At 45.1% G+C, this 23,461-nt stretch overlaps 1 protein-coding gene and 1 long non-coding RNA gene across 3 annotated transcripts in view; both read right to left on the reverse strand.

Moving 5' to 3' along the window:
• Window positions 1–3,392: 3,392 nt before the first annotated feature.
• On the reverse strand, window positions 3,393–19,889 carry tlcd4b (TLC domain containing 4b). Of its 2 annotated transcripts, XM_069149338.1 has the most exons (7): window positions 19,523–19,889; window positions 16,072–16,224; window positions 13,798–13,887; window positions 7,925–7,983; window positions 6,653–6,747; window positions 6,459–6,532; window positions 3,393–6,352 (listed from the first exon to the last, which is right to left on the reverse strand). In XM_069149338.1, exons 2-7 carry the CDS (start codon window positions 16,215–16,217, stop codon window positions 6,004–6,006), a joined length of 813 nt encoding a protein of 270 aa, XP_069005439.1. In that variant the 5' UTR covers window positions 16,218–16,224; window positions 19,523–19,889; the 3' UTR covers window positions 3,393–6,003. The 2 variants fall into 2 exon arrangements, with proteins under 2 accessions (XP_069005439.1, XP_069005440.1); XM_069149339.1 differs by lacking the exon at window positions 19,523–19,889 and having other exon boundaries at window positions 16,072–16,451.
• LOC138198131 (uncharacterized) overlaps window positions 3,393–23,461 on the reverse strand; it is a 43,472-nt gene continuing 23,403 nt past the window's right edge. Inside the window, exon 2 of the long non-coding RNA XR_011178253.1 lies at window positions 3,393–5,384. This is a non-coding gene — a long non-coding RNA (uncharacterized lncRNA). The remainder of the gene's footprint in view (window positions 5,385–23,461) is intronic.

The raw sequence follows: 23,461 nt of genomic DNA on the forward strand, positions 1-23,461 counted from the left end.
TAAAGTCATTTTAATCAACTCTTGCCAACAGTTTAAGCACCTTGTAAAATGGTCTCTTTTTATAGTTTCTCCAAAGTCTGGAATTTCGATTTGTGTGTGTGTGTGTGTGTGTGTGCGCGCGCGTGTGTTTTTGTTTCCCAAAGTTTGGCGAAGGTCTTCAGCATAAATTCCTCCTGAAATAGGCATACTCCTATAATCTATTTATTTTTACACAACTGCTTGCTCAATATTGTGGCTGGCTTGCGCTTGTGCACCAGGAGCAAACGGAGCAATTGGTTGTCGTAAAGAGCAAAACAGGAGGCCTGACATTTATAGACGTGAATTCATTAAGTTAAAATGTCTTAACAAACACACAGCGGACGCAAAAGGAAACGCCCGCGAGAGACTGTGGCTGCGTCGCAGAACCGGCCAGAATCCGCGTTGAATCCGTGTGGAATTAGGTGACGACAGACGCTGTATTTTTGTAACATGCCGTTGTGTTTCTCTGTGTACGAAACTTCGCGGGTGCTGATATGAGTTGAGGTTTACAAGTCTGCACCATGAACGTGTGCTGTAGTAGCGAGAGGAAATTTTCATTGAGTCTCTGTTACGTGACCATGTTTGGTAAAGCTCCTCAGCCACCGACTCTGAACGAGCCCCTTGACCGACTAATGTGCGCGCACGCACACACACACACACACACACACACGCGCACACACACACACACACACACACAGGAGATGGTTTCAATCACAGAATTACTGTGGCTCTGACCCCCTCCAAATCTTTCACTTTCCATGCTCCTTTATATCTCGCTTTCATCCCCATTTGAGGCATTCCTCTCGTTTTACCCTTTCATCTCATTTTGAATGTCACAGCCTGAACTTCGCCTTTCCTTTTTTTTTTTGTTGAATATCTCTTGTCACTTCCCTCGTTCGCAAACACAATTTAAAAGACAGCACGGAGCCAGCTACCAGCAGTTGGTCTTGGCTTGCCAGAGCAGAACTGTCATCCTGCTGATCCGCTGCTGACGAATGACCAGACCGGATCAGTTCACTGAAGTCAGATCGTTCCCATACAGACACACACACACACACACAAAAAACCCCAGTAAATTAGTACACTGGTAAAGTAAGATTGGAAGATAAAACTCTGGGGCTCAGAAATAAGAGTCCGACATCTATTTTCTCTCGTCTTCAACTTTATTGAAGAACACTTTCAAGTAAGTCTCAGCTTTCAGCACTACAATTACGTGATCATTATTAGTGGTCATTGTAGACAACAACAGTCCGAGTTACAAGGCAATACTCAGACGAGGACCCCGACGGCCGTGTGTGTGTAGTGTAGGCTGTTTCACATTAAAATCTCCAGAAAAAAATATATATAACAAGATCACAACAAGAAATTGCATTGCATTAAAAGACAAAAAGAGAGAGGGAAGGTAAAGGAAGAGAAGCCACACTGGCAAGTCATTCACAGGAAAACAAAACAAAAAAAAACAACAACTGGCAAGTCATTTGATTATCATTTTTACAGTCATTCTTTACCATTAAACAAATGCTGTCATCTTTGAGATTTGATTTGTTATATCTCGTTGTACACCAAGGATCCCATTTGAAATCAGAGATTTAAGAAAAGCAGAACAATTACAGTTGCCTGAAAGTACCAGGTTGAGAGGAAGAGTAAAATATACTGTTCAAATTCCAAATTCAGGTGCAGCTTTGCCATATTGTACCTAATAGATCAATACTTTGATCACAGGACAGGATATTAAGTTAATTCATATACCTTTTTGATATATATGTTTAAATATATTCATTATATAATGAACAGTGGCCTCCCCAAAAGAAACATAGGCAATTTGGTTTTTCTAACCTGAAACAATACTTAGAACACAATACAAATCACGGTCGTATAATAGCAGCCGAATCAATCTCATCATTAATTCATAATCAGGTTCCAAACAGCCCCAGGGTGTGAGATACTGCACAAATATCAGGTCTTGAAATATATTCTGTAGAAAACCCTGACAAGTACAAAAACTTGTGTACTTTTTAGTTTGTGCACGAGATCTGCGCCAGAGAGCAGTCTCAGTCTAAACTCAAAGACATAAAAGCCAACAACAACAACAAAAAAGAAAAAACAAAATTCACAGGATGCTGCTACGAGAAGAGTCGCAGCATCACTGCTCAGCCGGTCTCAGTAAAGTCTCCCACACGTTTTAGTTTCTTTAAGTGAATATTCACAGCTTTCAGTTTAGGAGGCCAGAGAAATGAGATGTTAGCCTTCCCATCGACTACCTGCTTAGTTTAAATGTCCAAAAAAAAACCATATATAGTTTGATTTCCATTCTCATCACCTTCGAGCAAATGCGAGATCATCTAAATGCCACTAAATAACTCGTCACAACATTCAGAGACGTACCCCTCTGTTCAGGAGAGCACGGAAATCAACACAAAACAGGCTCCCCGGGAGGGATCAGTTTTGGATTATAATACTTGGCCGGATTAATCATTGTGCAGGCAGGTTATAAAAAATATATACACAGAGTATACATGAGGAATACAGAGATAATCACTGGATATTACATTAGAAAGTTCATGCTAATCCAAATTTGACTGCATCACGTCCACCGTTTGTGTAAAAAAGGCACAAGATACTGTAGCCCCCCCCCCCCCCCCACACCACCACCACCACCTTTGTGGTGACAGACAGAAACACAGGAGGTCACAGAGTTACTGCTCCACAGGGAGTGTGCTTTTATATTTCCACAGTGAAAACACCACCAGACATCCTCAGACCATTATAACTATCCAACCAGTAGGAGATACTCGGACTTAGAAAAAAAAAAGGAGAACGCCACCAATTTTACGCCCTGAAGTCGTTCGTGTAGGTAGTGTTGGGAAGTCGTGTATATGCGAATAAATACGTTGCGTCAAGTTCTTTGAGGCTCCGCAGAGAGCTGATAAATTACCCCAAGCGATGTCACCTGAGTCGAGGTCAGCTGGAGATGAAGACGAGTCTGAAAACGACACGCGCGCGCACAAGATGAGGGTGGAGTGTTGGAAACGAGTGAGCTTCCCAAGTGTCCTCTGCAGCTCATCGCCGCTTGAAGCTGGCAGCACAAAGCTATATTAGCCACTGGTGGCGTGACGCACTCAAACCGAGGGTCGCGCTGCTGGTGGTCAAGATGCACGGTGGGTAATATAGGTGCCGAGGGAGAAAAATGCATCCACGACCCTTCTTGCGTAAGGCTTCAACTAGGTATAAAAACAAAAAAGGGTGCAAACATTATGACGTCCGTGAAGACTTCAAGATCCATTCACGCTTCCAGCGAAGAGCCGCAAACATCAGAACTGTACGAAGTGACCAACATCCTCCATTTTGTACATAAAACAAACCAAACTGGCATATTTCTATTGATTTTTTTTTTTTTTTTCCACACCGTTTTCCAAAGGTTTGAGTTCTGTGCACTTGATAACCCGACTGCTACTCAACCGCGCCCGTGTGAAAACAAGAGACGGGAATGAATTGGCATTTTCTTGCTGAATTTCGGGAGATCTGGCAAAGTTCCGCCCAACGCTTGGGCGGAAAAACCTCCGATCTCCGGCTCCGCCGCGCCGATATTTGCGTCCGACGGCCGTAGGCGCGAGAGCGGTGCTAAATCTGCAGAGCGCAAACGTCCTCTTTGTAAAGCTCATTCCTGATCGTCCATTTCTGCTCGATAGGCCGAGGCCGAAGCTGCAACATCCCCCCGTGTTTCTGTCCGTCATGATATCAGCTATGTAGTTATTAAAAGAGTCTGCTGACGGCGGACCGTATAACAAGAAGTAATGCATTTGTAAAAATCAAGTAAAGCCGACTGGCCCACGGAGAATGTGATAACAATAAGCGAGTTATCCATACAGTATGCAGAGGGTACCTGCGGAGCTACTGTATGTGTATATATACACTGTACAGACATGCAGGGAGAGGAGAAATAATCAGAACTACAAGAAGTACATGCTTTCAGTACGTTCTGAGAGGGAAAAACACATTTTGGAAGACAAACCCCTTTTAAGCATTAGATTAATGCAATTAATATTTAGATGTCATACATCTATCTCGGCTATTCACTAAGGCGTCACAAAATAATGTCAATCTTCCCCATGCTTTACAGTGATGATTTACAGGTTTATACAGAAAAAAAAATAAAATAAATAAAAATAAAAACAAAACGTGCAGATGCCGGGTCGTTTTCAACAGCGTGTTGTTGTCACAGATTGAGTGCACCCAAATGAGTTTGATTATTGGACAGAGAATTTGGAAAATAAAATGGCGTATTGCTGGCATTCCTATTGCTGACTTGCTTGCAAAAGGACGAGCACCACGTCGGTGTTTCAAAAGGGCACCGGATGCCGTGTACGGATCGCACGCTTGTGCTGTGCGTGTGCGAACTTGAGGAAGGTAGCGGACCAAGTGGAACAGGTGCGTGCGTGTGCGTGTGTGTGTGTGTGTGTGTGTGTGTGTGTGTGAGGTTTTCCAACTCCTTTCCTCAAACACGTTGTCGGAGTCGCCGAAAACAGAGGACATAAATAGACGAGGAAGCTTCCAGGGGGTGTTCCTTCTTGAGGAGGATAAGCTGACCGCGCGCAGTTTTTTTTTTTGTGTTGTTGTTGTTGAGAAAAAGTGACGGCGCTCCGTTTAAACTGCATCGGCTGGGAAAAAGTTCTGAAGACGGTTAGAGGGAGGAAGTCCGCCCCCCCCCCCCCCCCCCCCCCGAGCCAGTGATATCACGACAGAAGACATTTTGAAGGATTAAAAAAAATGACTCTTTACAGTGTAAAGAAAGAAAAATGTGACTCACGAGGAAGGAACTGACCGAGTCTTTGTAAGGCAGGGGGAGAGGTAGAACAAAAATGTTCGGGCTGGATAGTGGAGAGTTATCCAGTGAGGCAGAGGATAGTGTAAAATTACAACAAAAAAAAAAAAATTTTTTTTTTTTTTTTTTTTTAGAATAAATAGTTTGTTTTTCTTTTCTTAAAAAATAAAAAGCACAACGAATACTGAAAAGGCAAACTTGTCCTGCGGGAAGCTAAAGATGTTGGAGAGTGTGTCTTTCTCTGTCCTGCATGCATGCATATTCTTAGTGATTTAAATATAGAATCCAAATTAGAAAGAGGTTGGAGGGGCATGGCTGGTGATATAGATAGGTGCCACTTGTTACAAGGAGGCCACAGCAGGTGATACTGAAGAAGAGGCATTATGGTGTTTTTCTGTCTCTTTTCGTGAGGTTTGATGAGTTTAAGAGAAAAGCCCTATTAGATTCACAAACACTGTGTGGGTCTGATGTGAGCATTCTTCACTCTGTGGGCCACGTCTCCACAAGGTGTGGACAGAGAATGAACCAGAGAAGCAAACCCCCCCTCCCCCCTCCCCCCCTCTCCCCCATCATCCCCTCCAAGTTGTTCAGGAGCAATAGTGAGCGAGATGGTTGCCTTCTGAAGGGGCGAAACTCTGTTCGACTTTATGATCGTACTCCTTCGTGATTATTGCTTTCCTGTGTTTTCGCAGGCACTTCAGAGGATCGGGCTTTGGCTGAAGTCGAGTGCGAGAGGAGATGGGAGAGGACCGGTGGTGGTGGTGGTGGTGGTGGTGGCGGCGACGGAAGAGGCGAGTTACAGACGGGTGTTAAAAGTGTGCTTGTGAGCTCTACCTTGTTGCCTGCGGCTGAAAGCGATCACCCAGCAGGATACTAATCTGTCAGCGGAAGCACCGAGGCCGCGAACGCTGGTGCTTCAGCGAGCCAAAGAGCGCTCTCCTTGTCCTGTGTCGGTGTCAGAACCTGAGGACTCTCAGCTCAGTCCACTGGCCGACTTCAAGGAGATCAAGGGCCGTGACTGAGGGTGGGGGGAGGGGGGGGAGGGAGGGGGTGTGGGAGCGACGCCGAGGCTGCAGCAAAAGAGAGAGGCTGTGAGGTTCTCGGGTGTCCAGCCTCCCTCCCTGCTCATGTCAGTGTCTGCACAGCATTTGCACCACATCTGTTTAGTCCGCGTGGTTGTTGACGTGCTTCTTGTCTGAGGAAGACAAGGCCTCCGATCCGTCCTTCCCCTTTCGCCCTCCTCTCCCGGTCATGACCTTGTAGCAGCCACGGGCGATCTTATACATCCAGATAGTGTTCAAGATATCCAGGGCGATGCAGGAGGTGATCCAGGCCACCTGGGCGCCCGAGCCCAGCCGCTCGAAGTCTGCTGTGCCGAAAGTGGCGAATACGCTGGCCCAGTAGGACGGCATGACGGCGATGCGCACCAGGAAGAACACCACCGCCATGGCGATGCCGTTCAACACCACCATCTGGTGTGATCGGGGGTATTTTAATGCCTCAAAGAACCACCTGGGGAGAAAGGGTGATATGATATGTCCACCAAGTGGCAAGTAGGACACGAATCCACGGAATAAGTTGACAAACGGGGGATTATTCACAAATCAGGCTGACTCACCTTTGGTTCACAAACGGTGTGGATAACTCGGAGATGAGACGAAAGTTGGCGAAGTAGGGAAGCACGCCGCGAGTCTGCAAAAACCAAACGTACAGCTCATCATAAATTCTGCAAGCAGAGTCACAAAACCCAGTATGACCCAAGAACAATCCAGTGTCTTGCACTACGATCTCCGTATAGACCGAAAGACTTACCAACACGTATCCATAGGCATACAGCGCCGCCAAGTGGTGACAGACAAAAAAGCTGTCCCCCATAGTGCTCCAGTTACATGCTAGCAGCACAAGGTCTGAACAAACAGGGGGAGGGAGACATTGGTCACAAAGCTGGCACAATACGCAGAAGGATGAGCCTGCACACATAACGGTCATTTAAATGCAAAAACAAAAACAAAAAAATACAGCAACTGCAGCAGTGGTGAATCCAAGAACAAGAGAGGGTACATTTGCTCTAATATCTTGTCTCATCTAAGACAATAACAAAATAATAATAAAAAAAATACATCTATGGCAGAATTTTTTTTTTTATCTTATATCTAAAACGTGGTAATAAACTTCTAAAACAGTCAGCGTGCAGCCCACAGAGGCAGAGATATTCTCCTGGTTCTTTCAGACTCACATTGTTAGCTTTGAGCTGAAAAAAAAAAAAAAAACTGCAAGTTTTTTTTGGATCAATATTAAAGTCCAGATCCTTTTATGTCTTTCAAAGCATTTAATCCGATATGACCAACATTGCATTGGTATTTATAGCTATAGCAAAAATTATTAGACAGCCACCGCACCAGCAGTGAATCTTAAGAAACACAAAGTTACTCGTGTTGAGAACATTTGCAGAAGACAAATGTGAAGGCTGAAAAATGGAATGACATCCAAACAGTAGTCAAAGGCTTCAATTCCAATTCGAGTGTGCAGAAGAAGACTGAATACTTTACGAACTACATGAAGAAATATTTCTGACTCTGTTTAAAAAGAGCAGCATTTAGTGGCATCTGACTCTTCACACTGCAGCCATCTGATCAGCTTTACCTCACGCTCCTCTTTCAAGTATTTCAGATAATCTACGGTGCGAGACTCACGAAAAACGCAAAAGTCCCTCTGGTGAGCCAGTGTTTGGTTTGTCCCCTCCGGGCAACATACCGGGTAACATGGCGCATATGAACCCGGTGCCACTGTAAATATGACGTGTCTATTCTACTGTAACAAAATCACAATGATCCTTAGTTTCAGGTGATTATACACTGATGAAAACATTTTACTGTAAGTGCACCTGTAAGTTCCAGGAAAGTGCAAATTGACAAGATGCCTTTTTATAGCTACTAGTTGACATTTAATCTTGAAGCAGTACCTTCGCTTTTCTATTCGAAGTCATTTTATCTGCATGTTTAGTTGACTGACTGGTCCTCTCAGTGAGTCCAAGAAGAAATTGTAAACAAAGAAAAAAAAAAAAGAAAAAACAGAAAAGCTCACCGTATAGGAGGTAACCACAGGTTATGGCTACATTTAGTTTGACAAGACCGGGGTCACCCCTGCGGTAGAGGAAAGAACAAAGTGTCAAGGTCGTTTCAGCACAGCCGTACTACTACCACTTTGGAGGTAAACAAGCCAGGAGCTGCTTCCTGTTAGAGGAAAATGTTAAGTTGTTTCCCTGATTGATAATCCACTTCGGCAAAGAAAACACGATGCAACTTTTGCCGACTAAATTGATGTAACAATGCGTAACGCGCGCGTCATGAATCACGTGGAAAGGTCATTTGAGGTCGATTGTCTAACGTATGCGGTTAGGTCTTAATTCAAACAGACCAGCATGTTGACGAGGCTGGAAAAGAGGTTGTTTGTGGAGGATCCACGAGATTAGAAAAAGCACTTTGAAGGGAGAAGATCTACATTACTGACAGCATTTCTCAATAAACGGTGATCAGCGGTTGACTATGACCTGCTCTGCTGACCGGCAGGTGTCCTTGCAAATAGCGTCGCTTTCAGAGCAACGACGGAGGCGTCTCCTCTTCAACAGACATCCGATCCCAGTATCAGTCACAAGGATCGTATAGCAAACGCCCGGCTGACTGCTTGCGTAACCGGACCTCACGACACGCATACTGTACGCATGCTAAAAAACAAACTCACACTCACACACACACGCGCTACTGTCCGACAGCTCACCTTAACCACCAGATGACCCTGCGCTCACTACTGTCAAATTTCAGGCAAAATTTGCGGGGTAAAAAAAAAAAACGGCCTCGCGTCGCTGCGAGCACTTTGACTCGGTGCGCATGAAACCGCGTGCGACATAAACGCGTCTTTTCTTACGTCACCGACGACTCGCGCCAGCATGAACGGGCAACTTTGTCCACAGCTCAGCAGTCAGCCATTTCTCACCGGCTCCGATTATGCATCTCATCTGACGCGTGTTTCACAAGCGAGCGCTCCTCCTGTGAAACGATCGGTTGTATCACTTTACTTTGCTGCACTGAAGACAGAAATTCACCGAGCAAACATCAGGTTGGATAACCTAAGTGATGATGAGATAGTCGGAGAGGCTGCAGGCCGCCGTCTCCTAGTCCGAAGCCTTCTCGATAATCACATCAGTGATCCAACTTTAGTTCAATAAATGTCCAGTGAACCCACGCTGCTCGCTCCCATGCACGTTGACTGACTGGAACTCGGCCCAGAAAGGTGTACGGACACTTTTACGCAGGTTTTTTTTGTTGAAGTAAAGATCTCACTCAGTGGATCTCGTGCCAGAAACACTAATATGAAAAGATGTACCGTTCAGTTGCAGGTAGAAGTGATTGAAGAGAACTTTAATCAGTGTTTCGTAGCCTGTCAAATCATATACAGGGACTCTGCTTTTCTCCCCGGGAGTAACACTTTAGGCAAATCCTGTCTCAATTTCAATGCTGTAAACCTGGTGATCAAAGTTGATAATGAGATGGGATAAACAAAAACACAACTTAATTTTAAATTAAAAAAAAAATTCAGTTCGCCATATCAGTGTGACGTGGATCATGGTGTAACAGTTTTAGTTTTCTTTTTCTTTAAGCGCAGAAATAGCATTAGAGTTGTGGACAGAGGAGGAAAATGTGTATCCTCTATAACACCTCAGACTTTGTCTTAATGCAGGTTGTTCAGAGGAACGTGCTCTGTTGCAAGTGAAAGTGTAACATCACCAGTATCAGGGTTTTCCCTTCCATAATAACACTGAGCTGTTCGTTTTTCCACAGCAATATAGCTTCATCATAAGCTTTGGGGCATTTTTTTTTTTTTTTTTTTTTTTAAACAAATATGGGAACAAGAATAGTCCAAAATTACATGACAACACATACTGTAGTGTTTAGTCAAAGAACTGTCCTGCACTCCCCACTGCAGTACCTACAGGAATTGAGGGCTGTGTAATGTACCGTACTCTATTCTCTCATTCATCTCCGTGACAGCGGCACACGGGTGCCTTTCATCTACGTCCCGGACAGCTTTGCTTTAACGCCCATTTGTACTGTGTGATTATGGGCCGTCTGAGATGAAAGTTGTCAAACATGAGGGAGAGAAATGTGGTCAAATTCAGGGCCAAAACCCCATGATGGGACAGCTGCTACAACAAAAAGGTCTACAAACTAATCAGAATACAAGATGAAAGAACACAGAATACACTAGCTGGCACGGCATAAACACATTTGAATAAGGTTTTTGGGGAAGAAGCACATATGAAAATTAGTCACTGCGCTTATCTGATACTGCACATGCCATGTTATACTTGTGTGCACGCTTTAAGACACATGACTTGTGTGTGTGTAACATTATACAATCTCAGCAAAAAAAAAAGAAGAACTGATTCTGAGCACTTTGTGGGTGTTTAACAAAAGCTCATGAAAAGATGACGCCGATCAATTTTTTTTTGTGCCGAGTTTGAGCAGTTACGGGAGTTTTCTGAACGTGACTTGAAACACCCCTTCAACCAAAGATCCTAGAAAAGAGGGAGACGTTTAAAACGGGATTATGAACATTTTCTTCCCGAGTCCTGATGTCTTCAACCTCAGCTTGTTGAACCACACGATGCGCTACATAAACCATTTCCAGCAGGTCGACCCTCCACTTCACGGAACCCCTGAAAACCCGGTCCTCGTCCCCTGCGAGCATGGCGCCGCGCACGTGTGAAGTTCAAGTCCAGATAAGCCAATCACGAAATGCAACAGAGGCTGAGCCCGTCAGACGCGGTGCGCGTTAACGGAACGGATTATGATCACGGCAAAGGCCGCGCTGCCGGCCGGAGTGACACCCTGAAAGAGCCCGAGCAGCAAGCGCAAAACAATGGCGGCTCCTAACAGTGTGACTCCGGACACTCCGGCCCTATTGAGAACGGCAGGCCGAGAGAACAATGCCGCTGTGTGACACGTCTTAATGACGCTGTAATGCAATCAGATTGACTGGAGAATTAGAGCTCGCGCCACTGCCGTGTTGCAACGCGATGAGCTTTAAGGCATTAGTCTACTGCTGCGGGTCCCCGTGGGCGAAGGGGATAAGCCGAGAGTTTCGACAAGAGAAGTGAAGAAATAAAGCCCGAGTTGGAACATTCACACAGGAGCTATTTCATGACCGTCACCTTTCCCTCACGGGTGCTGAAGGAAGTTACGCGACGGGGGGGAACGTTTTTTTTTTTTTTTCGTAAAAGACAAAGCGGCTTGGAGCCCTCGCTAAGATACGCAGGTCGCGGGAGGGAGGGAGGTAGCCCCCATCTTACAGTGGTGTGAAAAAGTGTTTGCCCCCTTCCTGATTTCCAGATCATCAAACAAATTTAAATATTAGTCAAAGATAACAAGTAAACACAAAATGCAGTTTTTAAATGAAGGTTTTTATTATTAAGGGAGAAACAAAAAAATCCAAACCCACATGTCCCTGTGTGAAAAAGTATTTTCCCCCTAAACCTAATAACTGGTTGGGCCACCCTAAGCAGCAACAACTGCAATCAAGCGTTTGCGATAACTTGCAATGAGTCTTTTACAGCTGTGGAGGAATTTTGGCCCACTCATCTTTGCAGAGTTGTTGTAATTCAGCCACATTGGAGGGTTTTCCAGCACCAACCGCCTTTTTAAGGTCATGCCACAGCATCTCAACAGGATTCAGGTCAGGACTTTGACTAGGCCACTCCAAAGTCTTCATTTTGTTTTTCTTCAGCCATTCAGAGGTGGACTTGCTGGTGTGTTGTGGATCATTGTCCTGCTGCAGAACCCAAGTTGGCTTCAGCTTGAGGTGACGAACAGATGGCCGGACATTATCCTTCAGGGTTTTTTGGTAGACGGTAGAATTCATGGTTCCAGCAAGTCTTCCAGGTCCTGAAGCAGCAAAACAGCCCCAGACCATCACACTACCACCACCATATTTTACTGTTGGTATGATGTTCTTTTTCTGAAATGCGATGTTACTTTTACGCCAGATGTAACGGGACACACACTTTCCAAAAAGTTCAACTTTTGTCTCATCAGTCCACGGAGTATTTTCCCAAAAGTCTTGGGGATCATCGAGATGTTTTCTGGCAAAAATGAGACGAGCCTTAATGTTCTTTTTGCTCAGCGGTGGTTTTGGTCTTGGAACTCTGCCATGCGGGCCATTTTTGCCCCGTCTCTTTCTTATGGTGGAGTCATGACCACTGACCTTAACTGAGGCAAGTGAGGCCTGCAGTTCTTTGGATGTTGTTGTGGGGTCTTTCGTGACCTCTCGGATGAGTCGTCGCTGCGCTCTTGGGGTAATTTTGGTCGGCTGAACACTCCCGGGAAGGTTCACCGCTGTTCCATGTTTTCTCCATTTGTGGATAATGGCTCTCACTGTGGTTCGCTGGAGTCCCAAAGCTTTAGAAATGGCTTTATAACCTTTTCCAGACTGATAGATCTCAATTACTTTCTTTCTCATTTGTTCCTGAATTTCTTTGGATCTCGGCATGATGTCTGGCTTTTGAGGACCTTTTGGTCGACTTCACTTTGTCAGGCAGGTCCTATTTAAGTGATTTCTTGATTGAGAACAGGTGTGGCAGTAATCAGGCCTGGGTGTGGCTAGAGAAATTGAACTCAGGTGTGATAAACCACAGTTAAGTTATGTTTTAACAGGAGGGAGCAAACACTTTTTCACACAGGGCCATGTGGGTTTGGATTTTTTTTCTCCCTTAATAATAAAAACCTTCATTTAAAAACTGCATTTTGTGTTTACTTGTGTTATCTTTGACTAATATTTAAATTTGTTTGATGATCTGAAACATTTAAGTGTGACAGACATGCAAAAAAAAAAATTGGAAATCAGGAAGGGGGCAAACACTTTTTCACACCACTGTACGTCCCTTTTTCTCCTCTCTGTTGACCCCCCCTCGCCCCCCACCTCTTTATTTTGCTCCATCAGCGATGCTGGCCAGGGCCGACAGAGGGACAATAAAAGTGAGGGAGGTGTGCTGCATTGATTCGACAGCCTGAGATGTGGGGTGCAATGGACAGCTCGAGGCAGGAGGAGGCTCGCAAGATCTGGTGGTGGAGGGGAGGCGCGCGGGGGGGGGGGGGGGGGGGGCAGAAGACTAGGCTGCTGTTGATTGCCATGAAAAGGAGACTTGTTGGTGGGAATCTAGTCTGCTGGACAGCCAGAGAGGAAGCAAAACAGAAGGAGAGGGTAAAGGAGTAGAAAGAGGAGGAGGAAGGAGGCTGTGTTGTAAAAATATGAGAAGTGAAAGCGAGGGAACTGAAGAGAAAGGTTTTAGAAGACTGACTGAGATACTGGAAATAAGACAGAAATGTGAAGAGAAATTACCATTTCCCTTTTTCAGGAGTCATTGATGCAAATAACACAGTCAGCAGTAGCGGAGGGAGTGGAAGAAAGACAGAGAGAAGGCAGTGAAGACAAAAATCAAAGGTTAAATCCACTGAATCGACAACTCTCTGGAGACCTCACTGACACTACAGAGTCTCTCCGTCGCTCTCTATCTCGCCCTCTCTCTCTCCCTCCCTCTCCCTCTCTTTCTGATGAAGGGACCGCCATCTTTGTCACTCCAAAAAGAATTCACGATCAATCCTGATGATCCTGCACTACTCCCCCACCTCCTATCTTCTTCGCTTTATCTGTTTCCACCCTTCCCATTTGAGCTAGTTGAGACTTGAAGTCTAAAAAGTCAGATGTGAGAACACAGGTTTCTCCTAAAAGCGCCCAGAGCGTCCACACTGCGCTTTATTTTCTGACAAGGCGCAATGTAGTAATATTTTCCCTTTTACAGTGAGTTTCCAGAAAAATGTCTGCGTTGTTTACGAGGGATTATAGGTTTGCATGTTACATATGTATTTTGTTCAGCAATTTCTTTTTCTTTCTTTTCCTCTTACCAGACAGGGTTGGCGTTGACCTCGTCATCGAACCACAGGATGTACAAGCAGAACAAGCCCACAATCAAGGCGTGCACAGTAGACACCAACCTGGGGATGGACACACAACATCAAATTAGTAAACATGACCACACAGTAGGAGGTTTACAGTCGGGATTTCTAACCAACAGGAAATCCTCAGTCTCGTCTTTTGACACGTTTGCTCATGCTTGCATATAGTGTGTAATTACATCCATGTTGCCCCCCGTGTCCACGCGAGTTTAACTTTCATTTTATCAGGCCGGAGCCAGCATCATCCCTGGCTGTTGGAGTGGTTATCTGGGCCACTGAAGAGATACTCTGGAGATCGAGGAGCTCTTATCTTCCCTCCACCAGAATCACAGTTCCTCCACTGTCACCACGTAGCCTGTAGATCACAGCAACCACGAACTGCAGCTGCTGGCCCGGGTCCCGGACAAAACTAGCTCCACAGACAAACTACTACACGAGTCCATTATTCCTATTCTTAAAAAGGATAGTTTGCCTATTTTGAAGTGGGGTTGTACGAGGTACTCTTTCACCGCGAGTATATTTCCTGCAGTAGATGGGGATCGACTCAGCACGTCCCCATGTTGGAGAAGCAGTCAGCTGTACTGGCACAGAAGCTACGCGTTGTACTGCCGAGTACCGGGTCAGTAACAAAACATATGTTCCCCAACTAAAACAAAAATCGGTATCAGTTTAAGTGTACACTATATTTAGAATATTTCCACCGCTTTGCCTTGCCGTCAGACAAGCCCTTCGCAACGGGGTTTGTGTTGTTGCATGACTTGTTTTCAAGGGTTATTCCAGATCCGAACTACCGTGTCAAAGCAGCACAATAACACAACTAACTAACCAGCGATAAATCAGCTAATTCGACGTTCTGCAATTTTAAATGACTGCTTTTGTCAAAAGGACTCTGGTGTCTTTAAAGAGTGATATAAAGAAGCAGTTCCCTGTCAGAAAGAGCTAACTGACAGTAAGCTAAAACGGTGAAAATATTCTAAATATAGCAAACGCTTAAACTGATGTTGATATTTTTAGGTCGGCCTGTTTCCAGCAGCACATTGTTTAGCTTCGGTGTTGGTACTGCTGCCAAGCTGGGGAGGTTCCAACCCGTCTACTGCAGGTAAATACACCGACTGCGGACCATACAACCCCACTTCAAAAAATGAAAACTGTCCCTTTCAGTGTCTAATTATGGAATAACCATGGAGGAACTTGGCGAAACTGAGTGTCAATATAGCCATCCGTTTAGGCTATGTTACCAATCTCGCAGCCTCTTTCTGGTTTGTGTTGTTGTATTGAGATGTCACTACACAACATTTGTTTAAAAAAATTTTTTTATTATTTTTTTTAAAAAGGACGTCCAGAAGAGGGCAGACAAAAAGACGAAAGGTGGACAGAAAGAAAAAAAGAAAAAAAAAAAGTGTGTAAAGTATCTTCTGTGCTGCTTTGTTCAACACTAGACTGCACTTTCTTTAGAAATGCTTCTCCCTTCTCTCCTTACACTTAAGTTGTGGTTACATAAACAACACACTGACACACTGAGAGCTGGCTGTTATGCAACGGTAGACCACTCTGAAGTAAACCGTCAGTGCTTTGCCTTTGGACTCCTTGGTCAATGCACTCCATTCTCTCAATTATGGACAAACAGGCTAATGTAGCTTTAGTTGTATGAAGGCAGGGGCTGTCTTTGAGCGTTGGTGGACAGCAGACAGATGGGAGGGGAAAAAAAAAAAAAAAAACGTATAACCGAGAGTCAGTGAAAGATGTTATGCAACTACAAATTATTGCTCCCTGAACTTCACCCCCGAGGTTTCTGCTTGAAACTTTAAACCTCTCTGTGCTCCTCCGGCCGTTCACATCGCAGCTGTAGTTGCGTGGAATGAGGAGTTTGGCCTGACACACATCAGGGTCCATCTCAGAGGAGCCGCAGTTCCAAAAACACTCGTGTTTGCTCGACGGAGGTCAGCCTGGTCAGAATTTCATGAGTTTGCAACATTAAACAAATATAGTATTGTTAGAAAGTGTATCTCAATGGGCTCGTGGTTCAACTTAATGATGACACATCGACATTCTTAAGAACAGGATGGAGTGAAAAACAAAATAATAGTATGTCCCATCCAATATGTGTGGTAAAAAAAAAAAAAATAGTCCAGCCCGGGTCTCCAAAATGAAAATACACTCGATTTAAGTGTGACAAAAGGCCTTTTTATGGTGGGAGAGCAGTGGGTGTTTCCCGTCACACACCTGGAGTTCCACTCGGTGAGCTTGGTGGCCGGCAGCCGTCCATAACCTTGTGCGATGGCGGAGGAGAGCCGCGGGCAGGCCACGGAGAAGAAAAGCTGGAAACCCACAAAGCTGCCGGCTAACACGGTCAACTCTCTCGTCTCCATCACTCACCTAAACACAGTGGAGGGGAGGCGGGGAGGGGAGGGGAGGGGGGGGGGATGGGGATACACAGAGAGTGATACACATCGACAGGTTCAAATCGATGACTGTCAGTCATCATGGGCAGCGCCAGAAGAGAAACCGGGGTGGCGCTGACGGTGAGAGGGGCGAAGCGGCAGCCCGTGTGGTTCGTCCAGTCCGCACAGGAAAGAAGAAAGAAGAAGTGAGAGGGGGGGGGGGGGGGGGGGGGGGGGGGGGGGGGAAACAAATATAAGCCAAAGACATGGGCTGTCTAATGCAAGTGACATGAGAGCTTCAGACAAGCAGGGCGTAGAGGGTGGGTGGGGGGAGGGGGGAGGGGGGGCAGAAGAGAAAACAATAGGCACATGAGAGAAAGTAAGAGTTAAGGTCAACAGAAGGGAAAGAGTGACAGAAAGAGAGAGAAAAAAAAAAGTTACCATACGTGAATACACTAGGTAGGGCAGCGTTTAAATTCGGAATAAAAGCTCTCCATTATTATGCATATTTTGCAAGGGGATTACAGCGAGTTGTTTAGAACACACCAAAAGTCCCTGAGACGAAAACAAAGGAAAGAAAAGAGGATTTTCAAGATGAAGCAACGGGTTCAGTTCACGAGACGGAGAAGACTGCTTAACAAGTGTTCAGGCAGATTTTTACTTCAACGATGCTCTTTATTATTCCTCTATTTATGTTAAAAAAAAATATGTACGTATTAGACCTTCGGTGTTTTTGCTTTGTTTCCTTATTGCTGGCGCTTTATCTTAAAATGCAAATCAAAACCAATCAGAACAAGGAGACGCCGCAAATCCAATGCAAACTGTAGCATTTGAACACGTGCACACGTGTGCAGACTAACTGAAGAACTGTATTTACTTTCACTGGGTCAACAAACCAGAAACCGGTCTTTTCAAATCACAGGTAATCAGTAAAGACGGACTGAAATAGCACTGAAAAAAATGTGCCCGTTTAAATTGTCTTTTCTGAATGAAAACTGAAGAAAATTCCTCCTTGAGCCCTCAGTCGTTTAAAAAAAAAAAAAAAAAAAATGTATTACAGATTGATGTTGCTGTATCAGTTTCCCACAGTAGCGCGTGATTAGTAACAAAAAAATAAAATAAAAATGCAGGCCCTGCTCTGAGCCACCAGACATCTCTGGATTGACTAGCAGCAACAACAGCTAGCTGACTTTTTTTGCCTGGCACACATCCAACAGACAAAATATGAAGCTCGGACGAAAGCACGAGGAATCCCGACGGTGCGAGCAGCTTGCGAGTCGTCTTCATCCGTTCATTCAGCTGCAGTTGCACCAACACTCGCCACATACCTGCAACACCCACTGGAACAGGAACCGGGACCAAACAAGTTCAAAGGAAACGCCGGATCCCGAAGTGCGTTCTCACACTGACCTTTCATTTGTTCTTTAGTAACATCAGCTCTTATAAACGCCCTGTGTCAGCACTGGTTTGGACTCTGGCCTGATAAACTCTCAGCACTTCTGATTAAATCAGACAAATGTTGCAAGCTATTTAAAACCACTTATTAGTGATGAATAGCATTGTGAAAGGCAAAGTTTGATACTGACTGGCAGACACAAGAGCCGGGACCTTATACAGCCATAGAGACGTATATTTAACGAAATCACTCTGTTTGCAAAGCAACGCAAGGCGTTTAAGCTCCCGGAAGCACATGAACCCTTCAGGCATGTACCTGACGTTAAGGTCTATTTTTGAACTCCAAAATGTCCAGCGTCATGCTTACATACTACCCTGCAAAAATACAAGGAAGCACAGCAGAGGAATACGGTGGTGAATCACTTCAAGACAAAGTGCCGCAAGCAAAACCCATCAATTTAAATTCAAAGATTACAGCGTGGCTCAGACCCACCACAGGTAATCTTCTGAAAAATGTTCCACTTCAGAAACCCTCCGAAACATCTGCAGAATAAACCCCAGAGTGGATCACATTCGACGTGAGGACCAAACAACTCGGAAATACACATTTCCCTCTAATCAAAAGCCGCTTGTAAGAAATGCAACTCCTACTCCACTCGGCTTCCCAATGCCCCATTCTCTAAAAACTGGCATGGTCAACGGGAAAGCAAAGGCAGGCCATTCTTCTTGGGGGGGGGTGGGAGCGGCACCACCCTGAGAGCCACTTATTGCCCCCCCCCCCCCCCCCCCGAAGAAGCAGCTCCTGCTGGGCCACTGTTGATCATATGCACCATGTGTCTGAATAATTCATTGTCCTTCTTCACCTTGCAGGCTGGTTCACGCTGCCCCCCCCCCCCCCACCATGGGAAGGAGCGGCACACGGAGCCCTCCTCCACTGCAGGACGACAGCCCGGACAGGAGAGGTGCTCTGCCATCCACCGTTTGACCTTGCTCCGCTTGGACTTATCCTGCTGCTGTCAGCAAACCGTGACCCCGTGACATATCGACCCAAACATAAATAATAGCGGTTCAATTTCCCCTCCACCACCACCACCACCACCACCCTGTTCATTTGGAAATCCACACCGGCCCCCGTCTACCGCATTGCTGCGCCGGACCGGCGGGTTTGACTCGCTCCGGAGCAGCTCGTCCTCGGCCCGGCCTGATCACACCGATCCCCCCCCCGCAAAGCACATGACATGAATACTGAATTAAATAATAACGGGGGCGATTATTGCCACCCCCCCCCCCCCCCCCCCCCCCGGGGGGCAGACAGAGAGGCTCGCATACATCACGTCTGACCCCCGACAGTAACCAAACACGTTGTGTGCACCACCACCACCACCCGACCCTCCACCTTTTACACCCCCTTACTGCCGTGTGCACTTCAAAAGTACAAAGCGGATATGTAGAAGAAATGGGTCTCTTTCTCCCTCCATAAAGTCCAATACGCTTTGCGGCGTAGGTTACACACACACACACAAAATAAATAAATAAAAAAAGCACAACAAAGCAACGCAGACAGCTACATGTGAAGATGTCCTACTATCTGTCGGGCCAACACATCGTAAACCAGGAAACACCGATATTTACAATACGAGCCGTCTCGGCAGGTGTTGAACCGAGTTGTAAACGAGGCCGGAACCGCGTGAATTTCTGGAGCAAAGTTGTCGGGCGCTTGAAACCGGGAGGACTGCTCCGCGGCGCCGGCTGATGTCCCGAAGACCTGCGCGGTGGAGGTGGTGGTGGTGGTGGGGAGGGGAGGGAGGAAATGTCTCCGACCCGAGAGAGGTGAAGGCGGCGCGCGTCGGTTTCGCGTTCGTAGGAAGGAGTCACCGGGAGAGAGGCTCCCCCGTTACCTGCTTATCCGTCGCATAGGTCTGCGGTTGAGCTCCCGTTCGGCCCGGTTCTTCTGCACTTTCTGAACAACTTGACGGTAGCTAGCAAGTCGGCTAAACTGACACAGCCCGCTGGCTCTCCCCGTGCGACCCCGGGAAAGAGAGAGGAAAAAGCCGCCGCCGCCGCCGCTGGCTCCGTCGCCGCCGCCGTCTCCTGTGCTTCGGAAACAGCGCCGTGTCCGAGTAATCATTACCGATCGGACAACGACGAGTTTCTCTCGCGGCCCCGTATCCTCGCCGCCATGTGTTTGTGGCTTTCGGTCCGACAAGAAAAGTTTTTTGTTTTTTTTGTACTCGTTTTATTTTGGCGTTGACAGTAAAGGAACGAAGCGGTGACGTCGGCACGTATCCGCCCCCCCCCCCGCGTGCGCACGCCTCCCCTCCCGACACCGGGCTACACCCACGAGGAACAAAGGCCACATTGCAATGTGATTGATTAGGAGATACTGCATTGCTCTTATGTCCATTGACAACAAAATCACTCCTTTACACCGCGGCTCGTTTCTTCATGCGGTATAAAGATCTAAGCAGACTTTAGTACTCCCGACTTTCTCCAAGTCTGTATTCATTTTTTGTCAATGGTAGCCTATATTCAAGCAATGCAGGCTTTTTTTTTTTTTTTTATTCAATCTGCAAATTGCATCAAACAGTAACTGATCAGTGGTGAAAGGAGTAGCCTAGTAAAGTGCCAACACAGCAATGTAAAAATGTGACAGTCCTCCATGAAAAATCCGGTTTATAAGAAAGGGTACATTAATATTAGCAGCAAAGTGTAGCCTAGTTAAAGTATTAAAAGAAAAGTGCTGAGTCGGTCCCTCTTGACTTATATATTTTTAAAGATGACATCATTCGATTATTAATAGTGAAGCAGTGTGTCAGCAGCATTTTACTGTTGCAGGTTGTTTGAACTACTTTATATTCAGTTTTATAATCAGGGAAAGCAGATACATCTGAGGGGTTGTTAGATGATGATATCGAGGAAAGAAGAAATAGCAGCTTTTACACACACCTGTTTTCAATTCTTGGACTTTTTCACTTATCTTAGATTTTTGGTAAGATATTGGATCATTTTAACGTTTATAAAGATAAAACCATGTAAGAGGTTTAGGTGTGTGTGTGTGTATGTGTGTGTGTGTGTGTGTGTGTGTGTGGGGGGGGGGGTCCGTATTTGGAGGAGCTGTTAACTCATAGACATCTGAAATGTGACCCCGACTACACATTGAGGCTTAATCTTTAACAATGTGTTGTATTTTAACTTTTTTTTTGTATTGTCTTCATCTGAAAAGTAACTATAGCTGTCAAATAAATGTAGGATTACAAAGGACAATATTTCCCTCCCAAATGTCGTGGAGTGGAAGCATTCTAGAAACAATTAAGTAAAGTACAAGTACCTCAAAGTTATACCCTAGGTAAAGCACTTGAGCAGATGTACTTAGGTACCTCCCACCCCTGCAACTGACAAAAATCGATAAAGACTTGAGGATCACTGTGATTGATTATACAGCTCAAGCAAATTTCAATATGTCTCCCGAGGCTGATATTTGATACTTATGCCAGAGAGCAATAACCAACAGCTGTCTGGATATAGCCTGCAATTAATCCATAAATACATGAAATTCAGAATTTGTACAGCATACCTTCATAATCTGTTTCAATCGCAGGTTAATAGTCCCGCAGCCCGCAGAAGTTGTTGTCACTGCTTGAAAGAACCATAGACAAATTCCAGTCCAATCTACAGCAGCACAATGCACAGACAACAGGAAAACTGCTTTGTCATCATCGAATCAGGAATGTAGGAGGAAATGGGCACATCTGGAGGAAAACATGAATTCTTCAGTAACGTGACCTCAACACAGCGAGGGCAAAAGAATCAAATGATGATCCTTACACTTTGTGCTGCGTTGTCAGAATACTGACGGAGCTGAAACCGGGCTCATTACGGCCCGCTCATAAGTTGTTGTTGTTGTTATTGTGCAGTGATTTGGTTTTGTCGTGGTACCTGTTTGACCTCTTTGTTCTGGCAACCTCTGAGTAATTTTGCAGAATAATGACATTGGGGCAAGGTTGTCTGTCTGGTTCTACCACACACGTACAGTATATACGCAAACGCACACACGCACACACACACACACACACACACACACACACACACACACACACACACACGCACACGCGCACACAGTCGTGTCTCCATGACTTCAGAGGACATTACACTGACTTAAATTAATTTCCTGGAGACTTACTTTGACTGTAGCCATAACCACTAGTTGCCTATCTCAGAGGAGGAAGAAGTATTCAGATCCTTTACTTAAGTAAAAGTACCAATACATCAACTGAAGTATTCTATTACAAGTAAAAGTCCTGCATGAAAAATGTAAAACATTAAAATGTTGTGACATTATTTAAGTAAAATTACTGGTTTGGTCCCTCCGGCTGATATAATATTATATATGACATCATTAGATTAGTAATAGTGAAGTGTAAGCAGGATGGTACAGTTGTAGTTGCTGCTGGTGGAGCTTGACACAAGGACAGCAGATAAATCTGAGGGGTTGTCAGATGATTACTGGGAGAGGAAAGATGAAAAAAAAACAAAGTTCTGATCCACAAATCTGTTTTCAGTTTTTGGACTATTTTTGGATATTGGATCATTTCAACATTTAGTGAAATTAAACTATGTGAGATGTTTAGAAGGAAAAATCTGTATGTTGTCGAACTGTTCACAACTCATACATCTGAAATGTGACCCCCTTAAAATGTAGTGGATCTGAAATAGATATAAAGTAGCATCTAATGGAAATACTCAAATTAAGTTCAAGTATCTCAAAACTGTGCCTGAGAACAGTACTTGAGTAAATGAAGTACTTTCAACAATTGCATCTTTACCATAAGCTTAAGGCGTCTTCATGATTTGCATTATCGGGACTTGCTTTTTTTCCCTCGCTATGTGACTTCGTGAACAGATATCGGTGCCCACGACGTGAGTAATACCAACCCCACAGGCTCTATATGAAGGTGGAATCACAGACATGTCAGGCGTTGTGGGATGGTTACAACCATGAAAGCACAAAATTAGTTTGTAACATAACACTTACAGAAAAACCTCATGAATTTCACATGTACAAGGACTCATGTGATCACCACATGACAGATGTGATTGTGCAAATGTGAAACATGTATGTTGCCCATTGGAAACATGGGGTTTTGGAAAGTTTTCATGGCGTAACGTGTGAAGTCCATGTAGATTCCCACGTGAAAACTTTTTCACCTATTTTCCCCATGTTATTATATATTGCAACATATGGTAAACATGTGTCCCATGTGGAAAACTTGGCACACTATTATACCTCTAAAGAGAATGAGATTTGAATGTGAAAATTGAAATGTTCCTTTTAAGTTTAGCACAAAGCACATGGCGACTGAGCGACTGTGTGAGAAAGCATACAAAGATGGTTAAATGATATTTGTGTCGACTGAGAGAGTGTGTCGAGACAGGATGAGTCTAATCCCTTCTCTAACAATGAAGAGCCTCGCAGATTTACTAAACATTAGCTGGTAATTAGAGCAGATCCGATGCCAAACATGGGAGCAGCACAGCGAAATAAAAGAGGTGTGGCGAAAACAGTAAATGATGTCAGATGATATGACACCAGCGAGCATGCAAACAGAGGCTGATGTCCCATCACTTGGATTCCCAGTTGCAGGATGGTTGTAAAGTGTCGGCGTCACTACAATGGAGGTGAGTGTAATTTTGTTCGTGGTGCTCAGAACAATGAATAACGACACAGAAACTGGACTCAGAGTCTGCAGCCATATAGTGGTGGCCTTGTGACGTTGTACACAGCGGTGCTTTGAGCTGACTTCTAATGTCAGCACTGTAAACATCATGAGCATATAGAG

The sequence above is a fragment of the Embiotoca jacksoni genome, unplaced genomic scaffold (genome assembly GCF_022577435.1).
Source record: "Embiotoca jacksoni isolate LCO1_2020_lvr unplaced genomic scaffold, fEmbJac1.0.p SCAF_15, whole genome shotgun sequence".
Lineage (NCBI taxonomy): Eukaryota > Metazoa > Chordata > Actinopteri > Embiotocidae > Embiotoca > Embiotoca jacksoni.